The sequence below is a fragment of the Magallana gigas genome, chromosome 3 (genome assembly GCF_963853765.1).
Source record: "Magallana gigas chromosome 3, xbMagGiga1.1, whole genome shotgun sequence".
NCBI classification, from domain to species: Eukaryota; Metazoa; Mollusca; class Bivalvia; order Ostreida; family Ostreidae; genus Magallana; species Magallana gigas.
Genome location: NC_088855.1, coordinates 59,660,910 through 59,683,644, shown reverse-complemented (window position 1 = coordinate 59,683,644; position 22,735 = coordinate 59,660,910). Strand labels below are relative to the sequence as shown.

The following is a 22,735-nucleotide window of genomic DNA, read 5'->3' as shown; positions in this document are numbered from 1 at the left end:
GTATTCAGTTTTGTAACCGTTTGCTGACAAATCCAATTATTTATCAACAGTCATGCATTGTAAAGTAAAGCCACTGATGTAATCGATGGTATTATCATATAAAAAATAATTTAAAAAAAGGTATTGTAAATTAGAGACCAAAGATCTGAAGCCAGCGTTGTGTCAAAAGTTTATTTAATTTAACATGATGTATTTTCCAAAGTTTGAATCAGCTTTAAAACTTTGTAAATATTGCAAATAAAGCAAACAATAGGCAAAATGATTTTCTTTAATTTTGTGTTTTTATTGAACTTTCACATATTCACGTACCAGAGTATAAGTATTGCGCATAAACATAGATATATGTTGCAAGGTATACGTATACATCTATAGTATTCGTTTGATAGATACATTCAATATTTTGATATAAAGTATATGTACCTATATATATATATTACTCCTCAGAAGAGTTACAATATAATTTGAACAAATAGTGGTATATAATATATGTGAAAATGTTTTCTTTTTAGAAAAAAAAAGAAAAGGAAAAATTCAAAGAATCCTTTTGCACTTAAAGGGCAGATTATAAATTTTCCTCCATTGTTTTTGAGTTAATTCGATTTCTGACATCCATTTTGTTCCAGATTTTGGATAGGTTCTTTTCTTTGATATTAAAGCTAATATGAATTCATAAATACGCATTATTTCCCTTTTATCTCCGACAACCGCCACATTAGTTGTGGATTTTTATTGTTCTGCTCATCGCTATACACCCCCTATATAAGACCGAGAGCACTATTCATGCTTCACTGCATTCAGGATTTTCATACACCCGAACACGTTACCTTGGTCGAAAAGACGTGTAGAAACGCGATTTGAACAAAAATAAAATGATAACCACTGCACTAGCAAGGAATATCCAATGAACGACGAAACAAGACAGACTGAAATCCAGACACAGATACTTAAAAAATCTTCGATAATTGTAGACCGCTTCCGTGTGTATGTTATACCATCCCACATGTGCAAACCACACACTGAGACAGATCTAGCAATGTGAATGTTTGCATGGCTTTTAGAAACGCAGCGGTTTTTTTTTTGGTAGAGACCGGTGGAAACGATGTTCCGTTGTTACTTTCTTAGATTAACTATCGTTTATCTACTGTGTTGGATGTAGTGCCGCAGGGGTTTTCAAAAAGATGCAGACGTTATTCACTCTATATGAACGACACACGTGTTCGATGTGCATACGAAGTAAGGCAGCACTATCTGTTCAAAATAATACGGATACATTGGAAATTCTTTTAAAGAATAAATATATTTTGTATTTTATTGATTGTTGTTTCCTTTATTCTTTATTACAAACATTTTACTACAATGTGTAGTTCATGCATTTAGAAGTCCTAGCAACCTGAATGCCTCGATCGGAAAGCAACGGACCGTAACTTTCTCAACCGGTACATATACCCCAGCGGCAGTAGAGGAGCGATCGAAACTAATATGGCGACCAAATGCTTTTATGAATTCATGTCAGCTTTAAGAGGCTGTACATGTCACTACAATAATTCGTCGATCTACAGAATATTGCTACTGTATTTGGGTAATCAGTATTACAATTCTTGGTTAACTGTTAATATAATCCTTTCACAGAATTGCTTTTGTTAGACCGAGATATTGAACAAAATTTGTTTTTAAATTGAATCTGTTTTTCAACTCATTATACCTAAACATCTAATTGTCATTTTCATACATATCCCCACATAAAAACATAATTTAAATAAATCCTTTAAGAAAACTGATTTTTTGTCGATTTTTGTTCATTTAACATTCTATCACAATTTCCTTTTTGCACATCAATAATTGATCTCCATTATTGTAATACATCCTTGCAAAATCTATTGTTTGAATTTTTTTTATCATCATATTAGTTCAATCAATAATAAATTTCATATTTTTTAATTTTAATAAATATACATCATTCATATTATATTGCTAAAACCACCACGATAAATTATCTAAATAGCCTGCAAAAAGTTGTCCTTACCTTATCCCTTTCCATATGAAATATGCTAGCTTTTTCTTTGTTTCTTAAAGATAATCTTAAGCTTTACTTTCAAATCGAATTCTCTCAAGGTCCCGGTTATGATCATAAGAACTACATTCACTTTTAATTAAAACACCCCAAAGTTTACAATATAATCGATTCAAAAGTAGAATCAATCAGGGTAGTATGCTCACATGTCTTGATAAGGTACGAAACACGTATTTAACATAGAGTGTCTGAACCTTTTAACTTAATTTTTAATGTATGGATGTTCTCAAAATATTTGAATCCGATATTGACTGACTGCGAATAAATGTCACAGAAAGTCCAAACATAAGTATACTGTGGAATCATCATCGGTGGGGGGGGGGGGGGGGGGGGGGGGGCAATGTTCGTGGTTTTTGTGGGTAATACTTGACTGTCCACGAATATACATCTCCACGAACCTATACACATTTTTAAAATATTTATTAAAATTATCATGATTATACATGTACTTCCAACGAAATAAAGTCTCCACGAACCAAGAAAATTTTGGTTACCCACAAACATTGAACCCCATTAAGCCAAAAAACCACAAAAAACTGGTCAGACCCAAGAGGAGGTATTAAGGAATGTTAGAATTGGTAAAGATATTTTACCTAATGCTTAGGATTATCGATGCTCAAAGTTCAAATTAAAAAGTTTACCATGCTACTTTGCAATAATTTATTAGCTCACCTGAGCTGAAAGCTCAAGTGAGCTATTCTGATCACATTTTGGCCGTCGTCCGTTCGTCTGTCTGTCTGTCTGTCTGTCCGTCTATAAACCTTTAACATTTTGAACTTCTCTAAAACCGCTTGGCCAATTTCAATCAAATTTGGCACAAAGCATCCTTATGGGAAGACAAATATAAATTGCAGAAATGAAAGAGCGATCTTTATTCAAGGTGGAGAAGACCTCGAAAAGTAGAAAAAGGGGGAGGGGGTCATTTTTTAAAATCTTATTCTCAAGAACTACTGAGTCAAATTCTACGTAATCTAGCATAAATCATCCTTATGGGAAGGAAATCAAGGGCTAATTCTGTTTCAAATTTGAGTAATTTACGAAAATAATAATAAGACAGAGAGAATGGGGGTCAATCAATTTAACTTCGGGCTCGATATTTCGTATATCGAAATCCAGTTTCGAGGACTGGTCTATGTTAGAAGTAGCCATCTTGAACGGAGATGAATTTGCTTGTTGTGCAACAGTTTGCATGCTAAGGGAATATTTGATACATCAAAAATATAGTTGTGCCGTCTATGTGAAGTAAATTGAGATTAAATATTTCAATGCGTTGACATTTTCATTTGTGACGGTGGTTTTAGCTTGTTTTGATTTTCGTTTAACATGTTTATAGTTTCTTTTTTTTTAACTTGAGAGGAACCATTGTTTCTATTTCAGAATTTAAAATTTTTACGTGTAGACCGGTAAATCAGTCAGCTGATTTTTGACATGTACCTGCGCAAAATCTGATGCACTAACAACATATAATAAACTATTATTCATTATGTTGGTACATGTATTGTAATTTGGTACGATCTCTACGTAATGGTTGATTAATGCAACATGTTTTATTAAGATGCTCAGCAATTTCAATCTAAACAGAGATTAATCTTGCTGCTAGAATCATATAAGTATATATATAATGAAAAATAAATTGTGTTTTTTTTCTTTGTTTAAGTGCATTTTTCTCTTGTTTTAATTGTTTACTAATTTCTATTTTCTAATCTGAGAGTCAAGCTTCGAAGTATAAGCAAGATACAGAGCTTTGCGCACAATGCTACTGTATGTTTGTACACAAAGCTGAGGTCATGATTTAGTTCGTTTTTATTTTGAATGCAGCTATGCTAAATGGGTCATTATCAAAATATGCAGCCTTTTGTGTCAGTGTCAATTTAAATGGGGAAAAATAATGTTCTGTGGAATATATACAGTACCATTGGATTTTAGAAACTTAAACCTACATTGTTGAACAAAAAAATCGACAATTTTACTGCTTAAAGTATAAAAAAAAATTATTTGTTATGAGATTTCAGTGAATTTATGTTGTCATTAAATTTTTCCAACGTCTTTAACCTACAATATCTTCAATAATATTGATGTTTTATTCCAAAAATCACTGTTTATTTTCAAAACAACATTCATATTTTAATTTCTGCTATGCTCCTTAACAAGTTCTCTTTTAAAAACAATGAATTTGATGAGATGTATGCTTGTACAAAAAAATTTTGTCATTGGTGTTACAAGGCAAATTATATAAAAATATCTTAAAATACATCAAGTAAATAATATTGTACTACAGTTGGAATCCCCCAGATCATAGTGACATCATTCCCTGCTACTAAAAAGATAAATGTATCAGTGATGACATCATTGTGATAGAAAATATGGCAGAAAATGTTAGTATGCTCCGAAAAATACAATGTAAACTGTGTACAAAAAAATTTTGTCATTGGTGTTACAAGGCAAATTATATAAAAATATCTTAAAATACATCAAGTAAATAATATTGTACTACAGTTGGAATCCCCCAGATCATAGTGACATCATTCCCTGCTACTAAAAAGATAAATGTATCAGTGATGACATCATTGTGATAGAAAATATGGCAGAAAATGTTAGTATGCTCCGAAAAATACAATGTAAACTGTGTCAGTGGGATAACGTGCTATTTAAGGTTTTCTATTATGAAAGAACAAAAAAGTTTTTCACATAAATGATGAATGTTTATCACATTATAACATAGGCTATGTAGCTTTGTGTAGTATCTGTTCTCTTGGGAGATACTGCTACATTTACTATGGATACATCAGTGGTATAACGGTCAGTGGTGTAACCAAAAATTGTTGTTACACCACTGAAAAAACTGTTACACCACATGACATTATTTAATTATTTTACTTTTTCTTCTATTTCATTTATATTTTGAGCATTTTGAACAGTTGTTATTTATCAATTTTACAAGTTGCAGAAACTGTCACAATAAAGAAAGCTTGACTATTTAATTGCAATTGTGTTTTCTTAATCTGGAAAATGAGACCTGTTACACCATTGACATTATTTGAAACACCATTGACATTTTGTATGCTCTAATTATGTTTTACTCATTTAAATACTTGATTAAAAGATAAAAGTAAAAACAAATTTATTCTAATAAAGAAATGAAATTATCCACATTTTATTTTTATTAAAAAATCAAACTTTTTAATGACTTATATTGTATTATAAGATATGTTATTCCACTGACATTTCACATACCCAATTATGTTATACTAAAATCTTTCAAATGCTTAAAGGTAACAAATGCTAGCTGAACTTCAACAAACATATATAGACAAACAGAAAGTGTATATGCGTGTATGCACTGATTTTGGAGAAAATTGGAGAAAATTCAATTTAATTGTCCAAAATGTATGATTGATATAAGCTGGTATAGTATTGACGATGTTGTTTGTGAGATTGATGAGGCAAAGAAAGTTCGAACTCGGTACAAGGTGGATAAAAGTGTGTGGATGCCAATAGTAAAAAATATAACATCAAAGAATGAGTGAATTCATGTAAAACAACATCTACATGCAATTTTTCCGTCTGTGGTGTAACACTGATTATAAGTGGTGTAACAGTGTGTCTATCTTCAGATTATGAAAGAATGAGGCACGAAAACTTTTATTTAAGATCAAATTTATCACGTTTTAAATGCAATCAAAAATAGAAATTAGTTTATTTTACAAAATTTAACCCGCTTATCTCTTATTTATTATCGCTAGGTCAGTGGTGTAACTTTTATGTCAGTGGTAAAACATAAAAATCAGTGGTGTAACATGTACATTTTTCTCCAAATAAAATTAACTGACAATAATACATGTATATTTGAAAACACCAGTGCATTTATATTAATGTCTTTTTTATGCTCCATTGAAAGAAAAATCCAGTTGTGTTCTTTTTAATGCTCAAATTAAAAATTTGTTGAGTAACATCAAGACTTTGTCTCAAATGTTATGTTGGTCATAATGTAAATGTGTCAAATATTTTCTGTTATCTAATTCTAATAACTTTAAATGAATTTTGTTGATATAAACCTTATGTCCATCATTTTAAAAGAATTATTTTATTTTATTTAAGAATTTTTTCCTATACTATATACCTGTTACACCACTGACAACATGTTCACAGTTCATTAAATTACGGTCTAATTATCAACCAAATGGTAGATTCCAATGTTTGCAAATTTTCAGATGTTATACTTCATTGTTTGTTAAATGTGTTTTTTGCAATCAAAGTAATTTTTTCAGCAATAATTTTCTCATGTTTTTCATTTTTCCAAAGTCTGCATATTTTGATAATGACCCAATTTATAGGAAATACAAAGTTTAAAAATCTTAAGTTGAATGTAATAAACTCGTGTGAACAAAAGCATGACTCAAACGAAGCTACGTTTCTTGCTTATATTTCTACGATTGACGCTGAAATTTTGGCCGATAAATAGAAGGATGGAATGCTGTAAATACTTTCTGGTATCCCTTCTTAATTGAATTGCATAAAATCTACACAAAATTTTGATAGTTTTTCGAAAACAAGTAAAATAAAACGACGTATTTTAAACAGTTTCCATAGTCCTGACACATTATTATTATGAGGATTAAAGCATTATTGTTGTTCATAAAAAATTATTGCAACGGAAAATCATCTTTGTTTGTAGACATTTGTTGTTTTTTTAATAAAGATGAAAATAATGAGTGGGCCTCGGTACAATAGAGCGACATGCCTGCCAATACACAATTACTAGTAAGTAGTGGAGGGAGAAAATGAACCTTAACGCTCTCATGTATTTTAATCGTTTCATAAAGTGATGGGGGGGGGGTCTAAAATAAAGGGAACTGGAAGTTAACCGTGAACACTAACTGATATTTTAGTTAGTTACATCGCATAAGATCTTATTTTCGGTAAAATAGGTATTCCATAAAGGTAAATATGTCAAAGATTAAGTAGATGCAAAAATAATAAGTGTAAAATTCGGATATTCTTTTTTGGTTAATCTACCAAGGGCCATATGGCACAATATCCTTTGAACGCCCATATAAAGCCAGTGTTGCTCGGGTGAGCGATGTGGCCCATTGGGCCTCTTGTTTATATTGTTAGTGTCAATTCATGTATTTTATTATGCGTGAGTGATGGAGTAATGTGACATAGGAAATATACACAAATCGTGCCTAGCTTTTGCATTATCGGTCCAAGCTGTTTTTTCCGTGAAGCAATCCCGGACATCGACTAAATAGAGAATGATGTGTTTGTTACAAGAGACGTATCATCCTTTTTTCTGAAATAATCAATTGAGTGTTTAGCTTGGTAAATATACTTAACAAAATTAAGCAATCAAAATGACTAAAGCAATATGATATAGAGCGCCATGAAATGAAATAAGTAATGTCAATGAAAATGATATGTTTTTGAAATATGTTCAGAATGTGAAGTGTTTTAATGTCTATTGGTGCAAAGAGCCTATACGACGAGGACATACAAAGCTACAAAAAAATATAGACAGCTGTGCGGCCATTAACATGTCATTTAATTTGCACATGGTATATACAATTAAAGATATAACCAAACACGAGAAGGAAGAGGCATTATTTGTAATGATTATTAAATTTGCTTTATATCTTATAAATTATCTAAATTTTCCTAAATAATTGCTATTGTAATTTACATGTAAATCAATTAATATCATTGAATTTTTCACGTACGTGATGTATATTATTCAGAATGGTACATATATTATCAATCAGACCTTTCTTTAAAATTTACCTATGATATTTATAACCATAGTCTGTCATCTAGTAAAGAAAAAATAAAAATATTTCAGCTTCATAATTTGAATGTTTTCCTTTATCTTTATATACAACTCTTCTTCTGATGAAGATAAATAGAGTCTAAAAATGGCCACGACCATCGAACTCTCTTAAAATTCAAAACACATGAAATGTAAAAGGCTTGATTTGTAATAGTTTTAAAATTTGCTTGATATAATTATAATCTATCTTAATTGACCTAACCAAATGCATTTGTATTTAAGATGAAAATTAATAAATCTCAAATGCATTCCTGACTTACTTCGAAATTTAAGACAGATATACTATTAAACATATTCTTGAGTAAGTTATAAGTTAAGTCAAAGGCGTATAGCGTATATAAACGTTAAATCCATTACTGTGTGATTAACCTTAATATTTTTCTTTAACGTTGAGAAGAGGAAATATGCTTTTTCAATATGACTTTAGATTACTAAAATGAATTAAGACATCAACAGATTTATAAGGTTTGCATTCGAATCAAATTGTTAAAAAGGCAACCTATGATGTATGATATACATGTCTTGTTTACAAAATCTCGTTTATACTCATTTTTAAATAAAAATCTAATCTTGAACTTGTTTTGTTCTGGATGATTGATTGAATGGCATGTATAATGGCATACTGTTTATATAAGATGAAATACAGGTATTTGAATGACAAGGTAAAAAAAAATTCTTTGGGAGTGTTTTTCGAAGCCAAATGTAATCACTAAATAATTGTAAGATAAGAGCTTCAATGTTGCTATATCAAGTTTGATACTGTCTTTTTTATATTTGTATTGTTTGGATTTTTCTTACGGTACCTTAATATGTTTTACTCCAGAGACATTAACAAGCAACCGTTTTGTTTAAGTTAGAGAAAAGACAGTTGCCTCCTAGATATCAAAATGATACAACAGGCTACTATTTGCTTTCTTGTTTTGTTTCGTATTGATATTTTCTTCATTTCATCGGTCTCATATAAATCAAGGATTGAACTATAGAGACAATTTCATGCATATGTTTTCATAGAGAAGGAAACTCAATTTAATTTCCTGTTCGTGTAAATACCACAAAGTTACACCAGGATAAATTACATTTGGAAGTTAGTTAATCAACAAAAAAAGATCATAACAGTAGAGTATGGAGAACAGTATAAGAGTGTTGCTATTTTTGTTTTTTGGAGTCTATGTTTGTCTCAATACTGTCACTGATATCCCGAATATGTGTGGGTAAGTTACTATGGCGTCTGCCAGACTATATAAAGCAACCTTACTTTTCCGGATATTCTCAGCTGAGTTTTGATTTCTATTCTATTTTACAGAGAAAACGTTTGCTGTGCAGGTTTTCAACTTATACAGGGGAGTTGTATAGGTATTTTAAAATTTTAAGCACAGAATTTCACACAAATTCATCATATTGTGGAATTTGTGATAAAATTCACAGATAATAGCTTCTTTGATTTCTGTAGAGTGTCCTCCAGGTTATCATACAGAAAACTGTACAGAAATTTGTCCTGATGGATTTTATGGACTTTTATGCAAGGAAAAGTGCCCGCCACAGTGTAACGAGACATGTAATAAAACATCAGGAAGTTGTCCAGGTAAAGGAAAGTCAAATGTCGTATGAACTGCATTGGTACCATAACATTTAATAGTAAAACAAATTTTTATTTAATATACTTCTTGCATAAGGAAGGATACTAATTTATGTGTTGAAGCACAATCAATGCATATTTTTATTTCAGAGTGACGAGCTTAAACAAGAAAAACTTTGATAGCCGTTATTTTATTAATTATTATATATATATAACTCGGGATATTACAGATGTGTGTTTAATTTCTAAATATAACGCTCTTACGTCAAAAAATGATAATATATGAAAACAGCCGTTTTTATACAACGAATTATAGAACATCTACCATACTTTTTATAATAGTGAATAAATATGACAAATCCTGATTAGTGTTGATCGCTTGGGACTTTTTTATTGTAATGATTAAGCATTATCGATGATTTTGTAAACCCTCTAACAGTGAATTTCGTTTTTGTTTGCGGCTCTATCCTTTCAATGGATAAAAATGGATAGAATAGGTGGGCCTTGGAACAACAGACATTATGTATATAAAAGAATTAAGCAGATCAGAGAAGGCTGGTTTACGTATCACGTGACTTTATTTATTTTACCAAATTCTTACCAATTGTGAGAAACTGAAATGAAATTCGTTTTACAAATAATGTACAAATAATGTACTTACAAATAATGTACTTACAAATAATGCATTCTGTAGATAAAGTTAAATGGCATCAAAGAAACAACAAACACGCTTACAGAAATTTATGTCACGTGACACGCGAGGCACGGACGTGTGATATTATATAAGGTAACGAGTTCACAAAGGTAAACAACATCAGCTTGTATTGGGAAGACCCACTGAACTTTGGCATTTAAAAACAAATTACATATTAGTGAGGTACGTTTTTCATTGATTAGATGAAGGAGAATAATGAACTTAACTGTGTTTGTGTATATCAAATTCTTTCAAATGTAGAGCGGAGCTAAAAGTCTAATGTTAACCTCAGAATAGACATTCAATGAGATGTCAACACGGGAAATGGATTTGATTTTGCTTCTAAATTTTGACAAGATTTTACAATGCTGATATGTAATGTGATGCGTTAACAAGTTTTAATGTGTCACTACAAAATGCATTTCGTATTTTTCTTTGTAATTAATGCTTATATATACACAAACAATCCTAAACAAAATAAAGAATTTCGTTAGCATTTGTTTTTCTCGCTTACTATTAACTTTCAGAAGCCAACCATTCAACAATTAGATTAAGATATGTTGTTTGTATTTTGAGAACAAATTTTCATTTGTTATATACAATATAATCTATTTTATTTCCCTCCAAAGTTTCCTAATGACGTTTGTCGTGAAAACAATGAGAATTCATTTTGCATGATTAACTAACACCTGCACCAATTTACCCCTTTTATATGATTACTTACACTTAACAATATCAAATTTATAATTTCCTTGAATCAAGTGCTTTAAGCTTATAGTTTTACCTTTTGCATTTGGCTTTATTTTTTCATTTAGAAGGTATGGATACTGATCTAAAGAAAAAACTTATAAAATTCGTAGAAGGAAACATCTGGATAGTTATTGGAACATCGTCAATATTTGTCCTCTGTTCCTGTGTGTGGTCTGTTATGTTTTATAAGATTTGGTACGTAATCTATCTATCTATCTATCTATCTATCTATCTATCTATCTATCTATCTATCTATCTATCTATCTATCTATCTATCTATCTATCTATCTATCTATCTATCTATCTATCTGTCTGTCTGTCTGTCTGTCTGTCTGTCTGTCTGTCTGTCTGTCTGTCTATCTATCTATCTATCTATCTATCTATCTATCTATCTATCTATCTATCTATCTATCTATCTATCTATCTATCATTTGTCTAGCTAGCTAGCTAGTTATTTGTTAATCATGAAAATTTTAGGCCATATATAGCAAAATCATATATAATTATTGCATCTATCCTTTTTCAGTACAAAAGACAAAGAACGAATCATCGGTATATTTCATTTTTCTATGCAAAATCAAATGTTTAGTTTAGAAACAAAATCCTTTGTTTGTTTTTACATTTGGTTCCTAACATGAAGTTGTATATGAATAAATACTCGATCAGTCTTATAGCTTTAATTAAATGTTAGGGGATTATAAATAGAATTGATAGTGAAGTTTTGGTCAATGACTGTTATCAAGGTTATAGAATCTTGTTGTTATACCCATTTTTATATTGGATATAAAATACAAAGTATTTATGTTTTCCTCTTACATTAACATTTGGTATTCAAACCTAATCATGTTAAGGGTATACGGCAGGCAACGGTTCCGAACAAGTTATGATTGATTTATAAAACCCTCAATAGGATTCACAATCAAATTATGTTTTCATCTACCATTCACATGTGCAAAGTATCAACTAAATATATTTATAATATTACTAGACTTTGACCCGTGCGTGCACGGGTTGACATTGCATATCGGACATTTACAAAATAGGTACATCGACACACCTTATTATTAACATTTACATTACAAAGCTTTTAGCCTACAATACTGCTATTAATTTCACTACACTTTCCTTACTTTGAATAATCCTAACTGTGTCTTGGGAAAGGCCCTCACCACAGTTAGAATGCCTCCCTTTTACCCGTAATGTAGCAGAAAATTGCAGAATCGATTTTGGAGAAAGTTAATGAAGTTGCCTTGAAAATAACAGCCAAGTTCATCAGAACAAACCTTTTTGAGACTGCAAATACCTTTCAGCTAAAAATTTTAATCCATAGAATGGAAGAATTCAACACCTTTTCACCAACGTACACGTATTTTCTTTGTAAAACTGGGTCCGTACGATTATCATAAAACATATTCTATCTTCACTCTCCTAACAAATTTAATGTAACTTTTTTGCATGTAATCAAATATTTTTTGTCATCACGAAGACAAAAGTAAGTACTTAGTTAAAATGTATATTTGTTATTTTATACTTTCTCTTATAAGAAATCATTAATATATATGAACAGAATATATATCAAAAGTCCAATGAAAATTTACCAGTATTTGTATTATCATTTCTGAGTTTATTCATGCAGATGAGATATTGTGGAAACATAAACTAAAGATCCTGTTAGCGTGAATGTATTGCGCAAGCGCAAGATTGTAAAATCCAAAAAATCCAGGTGATTTCCGGGATGTTTTGAGGAATTTTCGTTGGTTATTACTTAGCGAAGCTTAACTTAGAAAAATGTAAACAAATCGGTAATCTTCAAGTACCGATGATCTTTAAAATGTGTAAAACAAATGACAGTATTCTTCTGATTTCTCGGTATTAAAGACCAAAAATTCGAGTCTATTATTTTAATATAGTACTATAGATATTTTTATCATTTGTAGACCATTTAGCAGATCAGAATCCCCAACAGTCTAACTTTTATGAAAATAATGAAGCTTCAATCCAACATTCAACGAGCGTGCAACCACCTCCTCCGGTTCATGAAAACAACAAACCAGTGCCGCTAGAACAAGTTGAATATAGCAAAGTCAAAATGTGCAACAGTCAAATTCGTAAAAATGTTGTATCCAAGGAAATGACGTCACATGAAGATTATAGTGATGAAAGTGATGACATGTTTGATAGTGATGAATTTGAAGAAAGCAATGAGATATGTAGCAAAGTCCAAATCTCTGATCTACCAAAGACGTCTCAACCAGAGCAGCGATCAATGCGAAGACCAAACGAAGCGTATGGAAGCATTTGGCTCTAAGAAGTACACCTGATTTGAAAACTTTTCTTTTCCATGCTTGCCAAGAAAAAGTGAAATCAAGGCATCTGAAAAAGCCATCAACTGCTGTTAAGTGTCTATGGCAAGGACAATTCATATAGATTAGAAAACGCAATTTTAGAGTAAATGTATCAAACCTTGCTTTATCAGAAATTCAACAAATTTTACGTTCAACTTTTTTCTTGAACTTTTAGAGATTGTTTAACCAATAATTTAATAAAAACAAAATGAAGATAATTGTGAAATCCTACATTACAAAGATTTTTAAATGAGTTTAATAGTTATCCAAAACTTAACTACACCACTTCTTTTATTGGTCTTTGTATTATTGCTACATGGAATAATTATCAAAGTAATTATAAATCTGTACCTTACTTCTTGGTATTTACAATCATATGCAAGTTTAATGAGGAGTTCTAATTATGTTACTTTAAATTGAATTCGGTATCTTTAAAATGGATCTTAGGCCAATGTGTACGATACAAAGTCTTGTCTTAGGTATATGTTTTTATGGACATTGAAATATGACTATCTCGCTACAAGAAACAAATGATAAACATGGAAACATGTTTCTTGATGAAAACATAATTAAATATCAGTTAAAATAGTAAATATTCATAAGGAGAATATATAAACATAAAGTTTGTTTCACATATCTTTGTCACAATTATTGATAAAGTTTTAATATCAAAGATTCTATTTACATCAGTATCTTCCTTTTTCTTCATTGTATGATCATTTAATATAATTTCTTGAAATTCATTATGCCCAGAAACCAAACATATTCACGAATCTATTTGATGGTGATATGTGATGTACAACAAGGTCTCAAGAATTCCCATTTAATTTTCAGAATTTGCAAATAATTCAAACATTGATTTTTTTTCTTTTTTAATGTGCTAGACAAATATCATGTCAAAATAAAAACAAAGTGGTAAAACCATTTTTTAGGTCACCCAAGTCACTCAGGTGACCTATTGCAATCGGTTCTCGTCCGTCATCGTGCATCATGTACATCGTCCGCCGTGCATTTAACAATTTTCACTTCTTATTAAAAACTACATGGCAAATGCTTACCAATTCTTTTGGGTGAAGCGTCTCTATGGTAAGAGGAATTTAAATTGTGAAATTCATGGCTCTACAATCTACAGGACGCCATAGGCGGGGTTAAATATGTAAACAGCCCAATTTTCAAAAAAAAATTCTCTAGTCCCACATGTGTCGAAAAAAATTAAACGCATTGTTATCATGCCCATGAAGTCCTCTACCAAAATTTTGAAATTTATGATCTCAGGGTCAGGGATTCAGGCCCTAGGGAGGAGACAATATAACCATGTAGTGAAAATGTATTGATTTTATATTTTGTTCTGAAGTATCACAGTCGTTTGAAATAAAGTCATGTATTGTTATTGTGTTCTTTGTTAATGTCCTGATGTTAAGTAGTGATATTCACTCTTCAGGCCATTGGATAGAAGTCGAGGCATTGGTAAGGGGGGATGTAATTATGATTGATCATGATTATGATTGATTAATAAATTTTTGAACATTTATCTTTATTTATGGTTATTGATGTTGGTCATCGATAACAATTTTTCTTCATTTTTAAAACAATATGGCAAATTGTCACTAGATAATATTGAATTAGATATTTGTTCTATTTTAGGAAATCTATTTTAATATTATTGTAAAAAAAGTTGCATGCATTATGTGAGCATTTTAAATGTAAATGTGAATATTTTTCAGATAGGCTATTAAATTCCTGCAGTTCTTTTATTACCAAAAGCTTACAATTTTTGGCCCCTTGGAGCTAAGGAATATATAATCCGAGTTTCCTCTGACTCTTGTGACCCCCACCCCCCCCCCCCCCCAACATTTTAATGAATAAATATTTTTCAAAAATCAAAGAATAAAAAGTGGTGTAACAATCAGAGGAGTCTCATATTAGGGTTTAGCCTTCAGTATGAAGCTTAAAATGCAAACACGAGACTCTGACATGTCAAACTAAGGGCTTTGGTACTCGGGTGATCTTCAAGATTTGTGGACCGTTTGTTACACAAAACCAATTGAACCAACACAGTAAACAATTAAGGATTTTCAGAAGGATCCAATTATTCGTTATTTCATACTCTCTAAAGGAGGATTATATTCATTCACAACAATTAATAGATCAACAACGCATTTCCATCGAGCAACTAAATGCATGGAAGGATGCTAGATATTGCAGAAACTATCATTACACATTTTTGCAAAGTTTTTACTCAACATACTATGCAACAATAACGATTTGTTGTAAAAAATAATTGTTAGAAATATTTTAGTTTTGTAGCTTTTTATTCATATCAACTGTGTACGGTACCACGATATTAACTAAATTACTTTAAAATTTATATGCATTATGACTTATTATATCATTATATGTAATTAATTTGATTTTAAGTACCCCAGATTGATTCATTTTATTTTAAAAAAGGAAAAGTTATCGGTTGATTTCCCGACAGATACGAACTATTTTTTTCTCATTGGAACATATGATACCGGGGAGTTTTCATCAACATATTATCGGAATTTGAATAGAAAAAGGATAATGGACGACTCTATACAGATGTCAGTATTTTTAGTTTTTGTTCAGGAGTTTTTGAGGAATGTCTTTGTGGATCCAAATATGTGTTGGTAAGTAACTGCAACAATTTTTTTATAACGATACAATTCTCAAAGAAAGTGTGATATGTCAGATTTCATTATCTTACCCTATCGCATGTTTCAGAAATGGTATTTGCTGTTCAAACTATATTCTTATAGGAAACCGATGTATAGGTATAATATTAAGACATACATAGCATGATAAAATATAGTACTGTCTAATCACATAACCATAATATAATAAATGATTTTATAGTTTTCCATAAAAAGTGTGCCCGGGGAACCTGTGGATTAAACTGTAGCGATCTTTGTTAAGATGATTTCTATGAAGTAGACTTTAGCGATCTTTGTGATGATGGTTTCTATGGAGTAGACTGTAGGGAGGCTTGTGATGATGGTTTCTATGGAGTAGACTTGGGAGGCTTGTGATGATGGTTTCTATGGAGTAGACTGTAGCGAGACTTGTGATGATGGTTTCTATGGAGTAGACTAGGGAGGCTTGTGATGATGGTTTCTATGGAGTAAGCTGTAACGAGACTTGTGATGATGGTTTCTATGGAGTAGACTAGAGAGGCTTGTGATGATGGTTTCTATGGAGTAGACTGTAGCGAGACTTGTGATGATGGTTTCTATGGAGTAAACTCTAGCGATCTCCTTATGAAATATGCTAGCTTTTTATTTGTTTCTTAAAGATGATCTAAAGCTTCTCAAAGTCCCGGTTATAATTATGTGAGCTACATTCAATTTTAATTAAAAACACCTCCAAAGTTTACAATATAATCGATTCAAAAGTAGAATCAATCAGGGTATATGTTCATCTATTATGCTCACATGTCTTGATAAGGTACGCAACACGTATTTAACATAGACAAGGGTCTAAACCTTTTAACTTAAATTTTCAATGTATGGATGTTCTCAAAATATTTGAATCCGATATTGATTGACTCCGAATAAATGTCACACAAAGTCCAAACATAAGTATACTATGGAATCATCATTGTTCGTGGGGGACCAATGTTCGTGGTTTTCGTGGGTAAACCTTGTTCACGAATTTACATCCCCATGAACATATACTCAATCATTTTTTAAAAAATATTTATTAAATTTATCATGATTATACTTACAACGAAATGACGTCTCCACGAGCCAAGAAAATTTGGGTTACCCACAAACATTGACCCCCACGAATTAAAATGATTCCACAGTAAGACAAAAACCACAAAAACCTGTAACATTTGATTCCTCTGTCCAGACCCAAGACGACTGTTAGAATTGGTTTAGATATCTCATATAATGCTTAGGATTATCAATGCTCAACGTTGAAATGAAAAAGTATACCATGCTACTTTACATTTTTAATTTTTTTTTTAGTGTCAATTCATGTATTTTGTTATGCACGAGTGACCTACATGTAATAATGCGACTCATGAAAATATGCACAATTCATTCCTAGCTGGTAACCGACTAAGGTTTTGCATTATCAGTCCAGGCTGGTTCTTCCTTGAAGCAATCCCGGACATCGCTTAAATAGACAATGCTGTGTTTGTTACAAGAAACGAACGTTAACTTTTCTCTGAAATAATCCATGGTGTGTTTGAAAAATGTTCAATGATAAGTAAAATACTTTTATAATTTTATGTTTTGTAATGAAAGTATTTAGGTCTCAATAAATAATCATATTGTGGCAAAAGCAACTTATGATGTGAGAGATAGATGTATTAGTAATAAAATATCGTTTAAACTCATCTATTGAAATTGATTTCAAACAAGACAAACACAAGCTCTACATGTATGTATAGAATTAAATCTTATACTAATTTTTTTTATCCCAAACCATAGCATCATAGAAGTTTTCGTCTGAATGATACAATAATAATGTTGAGTGAATACAGTTTGTTGCAAACAGTCTATTTTCATCTTCGTATTGTTTTTCTTCTTCTAACGGTATTATGCCATGTTTTACCCCTGTAACGAGGACACACGACCGTCTTTTCTAAGCAAAAGGAAAAACAAGTAGTTTGACTGTTACCCTCTAATTATCAAGACCAGGCATATATCGTATTGATAATTTTAAGATGCAGATGTTTTGAATTAATATCCTTTCATTTTAAGAATTAAACTATATTGTTACAAACACAATAATCACACAAATATGAATTTAATTTCATGCCTATGTTTTCACACTTCATAGAAATACTTATCGAGGAGGAAACTTGATTTCATTTCCTTTTAGTGTAAAACCACAAACTCGCATCAGGATAAGTTAATGAAGTTGTCAAGCAACATATTACTCACAAACGTAGAATATGGAAAACAATTTAAACGTGTCGATGTTGTTATTAATTGGAGTTCATGTTTTTCTCGCCACTGCGACTGTCACTGTTGACCCGCATAAATGTGGGTAAGTCACTGGGTGGGTTTGTCAGATTACCATGATTAACTCAATTTTTTTACCTGACATTTTGATTTTAGTTGTGTTTTATTTACAGGGATGTTTGCTGTACAAGTTATAAACCTCATAGGGAACGCTGTATAGGTATTTCTCATCCTCGTACTTAGGATGTTACCCAAAACATTAGATATGTAACATTATTTTGAATTTCCTGTAATTATTCTTAGAGCATAGATTCTTTGATTTTATCAGAGTGTCCTCCAGGGTGGTATGGAACAAATTGTTTTAAAATCTGTGCTGATGGATTATATGGGCGTTTGTGTAAGGAGCAGTGTCCGTCACAGTGCAACACAACATGTGACAAAATATCAGGAAGATGTCAAGGTAAATGGAAAGAAACGGAACCAGCTGATTTGTTTTCATAACATGTCAAAACATGTAAAATGATTTTATATATTTCAAACATAAATAAATATGACAATTAAATGTTTAAAAACACATTCTGTGGAAATGTTAGTTCAGAGTAAACAGATTAAACATGAACCATTTGAAGCAATATGAGCTGCAATTTTCATGTTGAAATTTGTTTTACGAAAATGTTATTTTTTGTGGGAAAAGGCGTTAAGGAGCCTAAATTGAATCAAAATTGTATTATTGTTGTCCTGTACAAAAATAGATTTGCTATATATCCCTTAGAAGGGAAATATCTTATTTATCATAAAAGTTCAAGTTACATGCAGACTTGTTATACTAACAGGTTTTTGCACTAAAATAAAATTATAAAAAACCCAGCTCATATTACTTTAAGAGTTTTATTTTATCACACAATACGTGAATATTTCAGGATGTCACTGTTTTATGAGTAATTTGCTGGCATCCTTATACAACCACGTATACCAAAAGGGAAATGACGACACTTTAGAGTGTATTAGCATCTATATTTGCCTTAACTTCTACGGACTATATCCGCTAGACATAGACACTAAGTAACCAACCTTAACCGTTTTGTAAAACCATTTTTGTACAAACCGTTCTTTAATTCATTTTTGTTTCCGATCACATTAAGCAGGAAAAAACATAATAGCTAAATAAAGAAGGGTGGATGGTCTTGGTCATTTAAGACAATGTTTTTATCCGTGTGATGAAAAAAACTCTATATCAATATTAAAATGTTCAAATTCAAAATAAAGAGATTTTTGTTTTACTATCAGGTAGTTTATGGCCAAATGGTCTAACCTAAAGGCAAATTCGATTAGTAACGTTTAAACACAAAGATGAGACTGGTGGCCGACTTTCTGCATTTTTATGCTTGGTTTTAATATTTTTAATTTATTTTACTTATTTCTTATTATAGGTTTGAATACCGATCTGGAGGATCAGATTATAAAATTTGTGGAAAGAAACATCTGGTTATTAATTGGAACATCATCAATATTTGTCCTCTGTTCTTGTGTGTGGGCTGTTATTTTTTATAAGATTTGGTACGTAATCTATCTATTTTTCAATACCTACCTACCTACCCACCCATTCACCTACCTACCTACCTACCTACCTACCTACCTACCTACCTACCCTACCTAACCTACCTAACCTACCTACCTACCTACCTACCTACCTACCTACCTACCTACCTACCTACCTACCTACCTACCTACCTACCTACCTACCTACCTACCTACCTACCTACCTACCTACCTACCTACCTACCTACCTACCTACCTACCTACCTACCTACCTACCTACCTACCTACCTACCTACCTACCTACCTACCTACCTACCTACCTACCTACCTACCTACCTACCTACCTACCTACCTACCTACCTACCTACCTACCTACCTACCTACCTACCTACCTACCTACCTACCTACCTACCTACCTACCTACCTACCTACCTACCTACCTACCTACCTACCTACCTACCTACCTACCTACCTACCTACCTACCTACCTACCTACCTACCTACCTACCTACCCTAATTACTTATCTATCAGTCATAAAATTTTAAGCAATGTTAGGAAAATCATATATAATTATTGCATTTATCCTTTTTCAGTACAAAGGACAAAGGACAAGTCATCGGTACATTTCATTTTTCTATGCCTAATCAAATTTTTAATTTTGACATACAATCCTTTGTTTGTTTTTAAATTTGGTTCCTAACATGCAGTTGTATATGATTAAATAATCAATAAGTCTTATAGCTTTAATTAAATTATTTAAATTTTGGTTTAAAGATAGAATTGGTGAAGTTTTGGTCAAGGACTATTATCAAGTTCATAGAATCTTTTTGTTATCCATATTTTCAAATTGGACATAGAATACGAAGTATTTTTGTTTACCTCTTACATCAACATTTGATATACATACCTAATTATGTGAAGGGTATACGGCAATCAACGGAGATTGGTTCTGAACAAGTTATGATTGATTTAAAACACCCTCAATAGGATTCACAATCAAAATATGTTTTTTATATACCATTCACATGTGCAAAGTATCAACTAATAAAAATTTATATCAGTATATTTGTATCATTTATAGACCATTCAGCAGATCAGAATCCCCAAGAGTCTAACGGCATTATTTATGAAAATGATGAAGCTTCAATCCAACATTCAACGAGCGTGCAACCACCTCCTCTGGTTCTTGAAAACAACAAATCAGTGCCACAAGAACAAGTTCAATATAGCAAAGTCAAAAAGCGCAACAGTCAAACTCGAAAAAATGTTGTATCCAAGGAAATGACGTCACATGAAGATTATAATGATGATAGTGATGACATGTTTGATAGTGATGAATTTGAAGATAGCAATGAGATATGTAGCAAAGTCCAAATCTCTGATCTACCAAAGACGTCTCAACCAGAGCAGCAATCAATGCGAAGACCAAACGAAGCGTATGGAAGCATTTGGCTCTAAAAAGTATACTTGATTTCGAAAGTTTTCTTTTCCATGCTCGGCAGAAATTCAAGAAAAAGTAAGATCAAGACATCTTATAAAGACGTCAACTGCTTCGTTATATTAAGTGCCTATTACAGGGACAATTCATATAAACTGGAAAACGCAATTGTTATAGGGTAAATGTATAAACTTTGCTACATTAAAATTCAACCAACTTTACGTTCAAGTTTGAAACTTTTTCACAATACTTTGATAATAACAAATAAAGAAATTGTGAAATCCTATATAAAAAAGGTTTTTAAATTGTTCATATAGATAAACATAGATAAACTTAGTAATACCACTATTTTAAATTTGTATCATTGCTACATGAAATCGTTATTAAAGTAATTAAAGATCTGTAATGTATGTCAAATTGGGTGGTTATTTTTCAGTATTTATAATGCAAGTTTGCAAAGGAGTTACAATTCTGTTTCTTTTAATTGTTTTCGGTATCTCCAAAATAAATTTCAAGCCAATGTGTAGATCAAAAAGTCTTATCTTGGGTATTTGTTTTTATGAACATTAAAATAAAAAAATATCTCTGTTAAAAATGGAAAACATTAGAAGCTCAAATAAAAAAACCCCTAATTTTGTTGAATATAATGGTCTAAAAAAGAGTATATTAAAACAAATAGGTGAATGCAATGTAAAAGAAATTAAACCAACAGTTGGAACATATATCTCAAACACACAAGCCATATTCTACAAAAATAGAAAAGGGTCTAAAGATATTTAAAACGTTTTGATAAGGGAAAAGAAGGTCCAAAATAAAGCAATTTTTAAATAAGAAGCGAATATGACACTATATTTTAATGAGAATTATTGGTTTAAAATATTTAAACGTCCTTTTAAGACAATTTAAAAATCTAAATTCCATTGGTTATATTTCCAAATTGTACACAGGATATTACCAACAAATTATTATTTACATAAGCTCAAACTTATTGACTCTCCTAAATGCTCTTTTTGTAAATAAGATTCTGAAACAGTCATATTTTTAGTTTAAACAATATTTATTTCTTAATTGCATCATACATATTACAATAACGCTACAAAGAAGATTGAGAAACAAGCCAAAAGGCTTATGTTAACCTCGCTCTTGACTAATCTCGCTTTCGAGAGTCATATTTTTGTAGATTGCCCATTTGTAAAAGAACTATGGAGTGGCATTGAAGAAACTACACGGTGTCTCTAATGTTTGATAAGCAAAACATACTTTTTGGTGACTCTTAAAAATCACAGTATGTATAAAGTACAAAACCTGTTAAGCTATATTGTAAAACAGTATATTCTCACTTATATACCTACTTTAAATGTGTTGGAACTTAAAAGGAAAACTAAATCAGTCTTCTTGTGGAAAAATATTTACATTTAAAGAATTGTGAATTTGAAAAATTCAAGAGCAATTGGAGAATTGAGCAAGTTTCTTCTATATCCTTAACTACTTGTTAACAAAATGTATTATGCTTTTTAAAATAATCAATATCTTAACCCTGATAAACAAATATAATGCAAT

At 31.1% G+C, this 22,735-nt stretch overlaps 1 protein-coding gene and 1 long non-coding RNA gene across 4 annotated transcripts; both read left to right on the top strand.

The window, feature by feature from the left end:
* The first annotated feature begins 8,966 nt into the window (after window positions 1–8,966).
* LOC105341439 (uncharacterized) lies at window positions 8,967–13,265 on the top strand. Of its 3 annotated transcripts, none has more exons than XR_010712507.1 (6): window positions 8,967–9,106; window positions 9,199–9,248; window positions 9,346–9,477; window positions 10,984–11,110; window positions 11,442–12,638; window positions 12,853–13,265. It is a non-coding gene; the product is annotated as an uncharacterized lncRNA (long non-coding RNA). The 3 variants fall into 3 exon arrangements; XR_010712505.1 differs by having other exon boundaries at window positions 10,981–11,110; XR_010712506.1 differs by lacking the exon at window positions 11,442–12,638 and having other exon boundaries at window positions 10,981–11,110.
* A 4,834-nt stretch (window positions 13,266–18,099) lies between these two features.
* LOC105341442 (uncharacterized) lies at window positions 18,100–21,411 on the top strand. Its single transcript, XM_011447987.4, has 6 exons — window positions 18,100–18,282; window positions 18,371–18,417; window positions 18,526–18,657; window positions 19,628–19,754; window positions 20,331–20,356; window positions 20,819–21,411. The coding sequence occupies exons 1-6, from the start codon at window positions 18,188–18,190 to the stop codon at window positions 21,193–21,195; spliced, it is 804 nt and encodes a 267-aa protein (XP_011446289.3). The 5' UTR covers window positions 18,100–18,187; the 3' UTR covers window positions 21,196–21,411.
* Window positions 21,412–22,735: the final 1,324 nt, after the last annotated feature.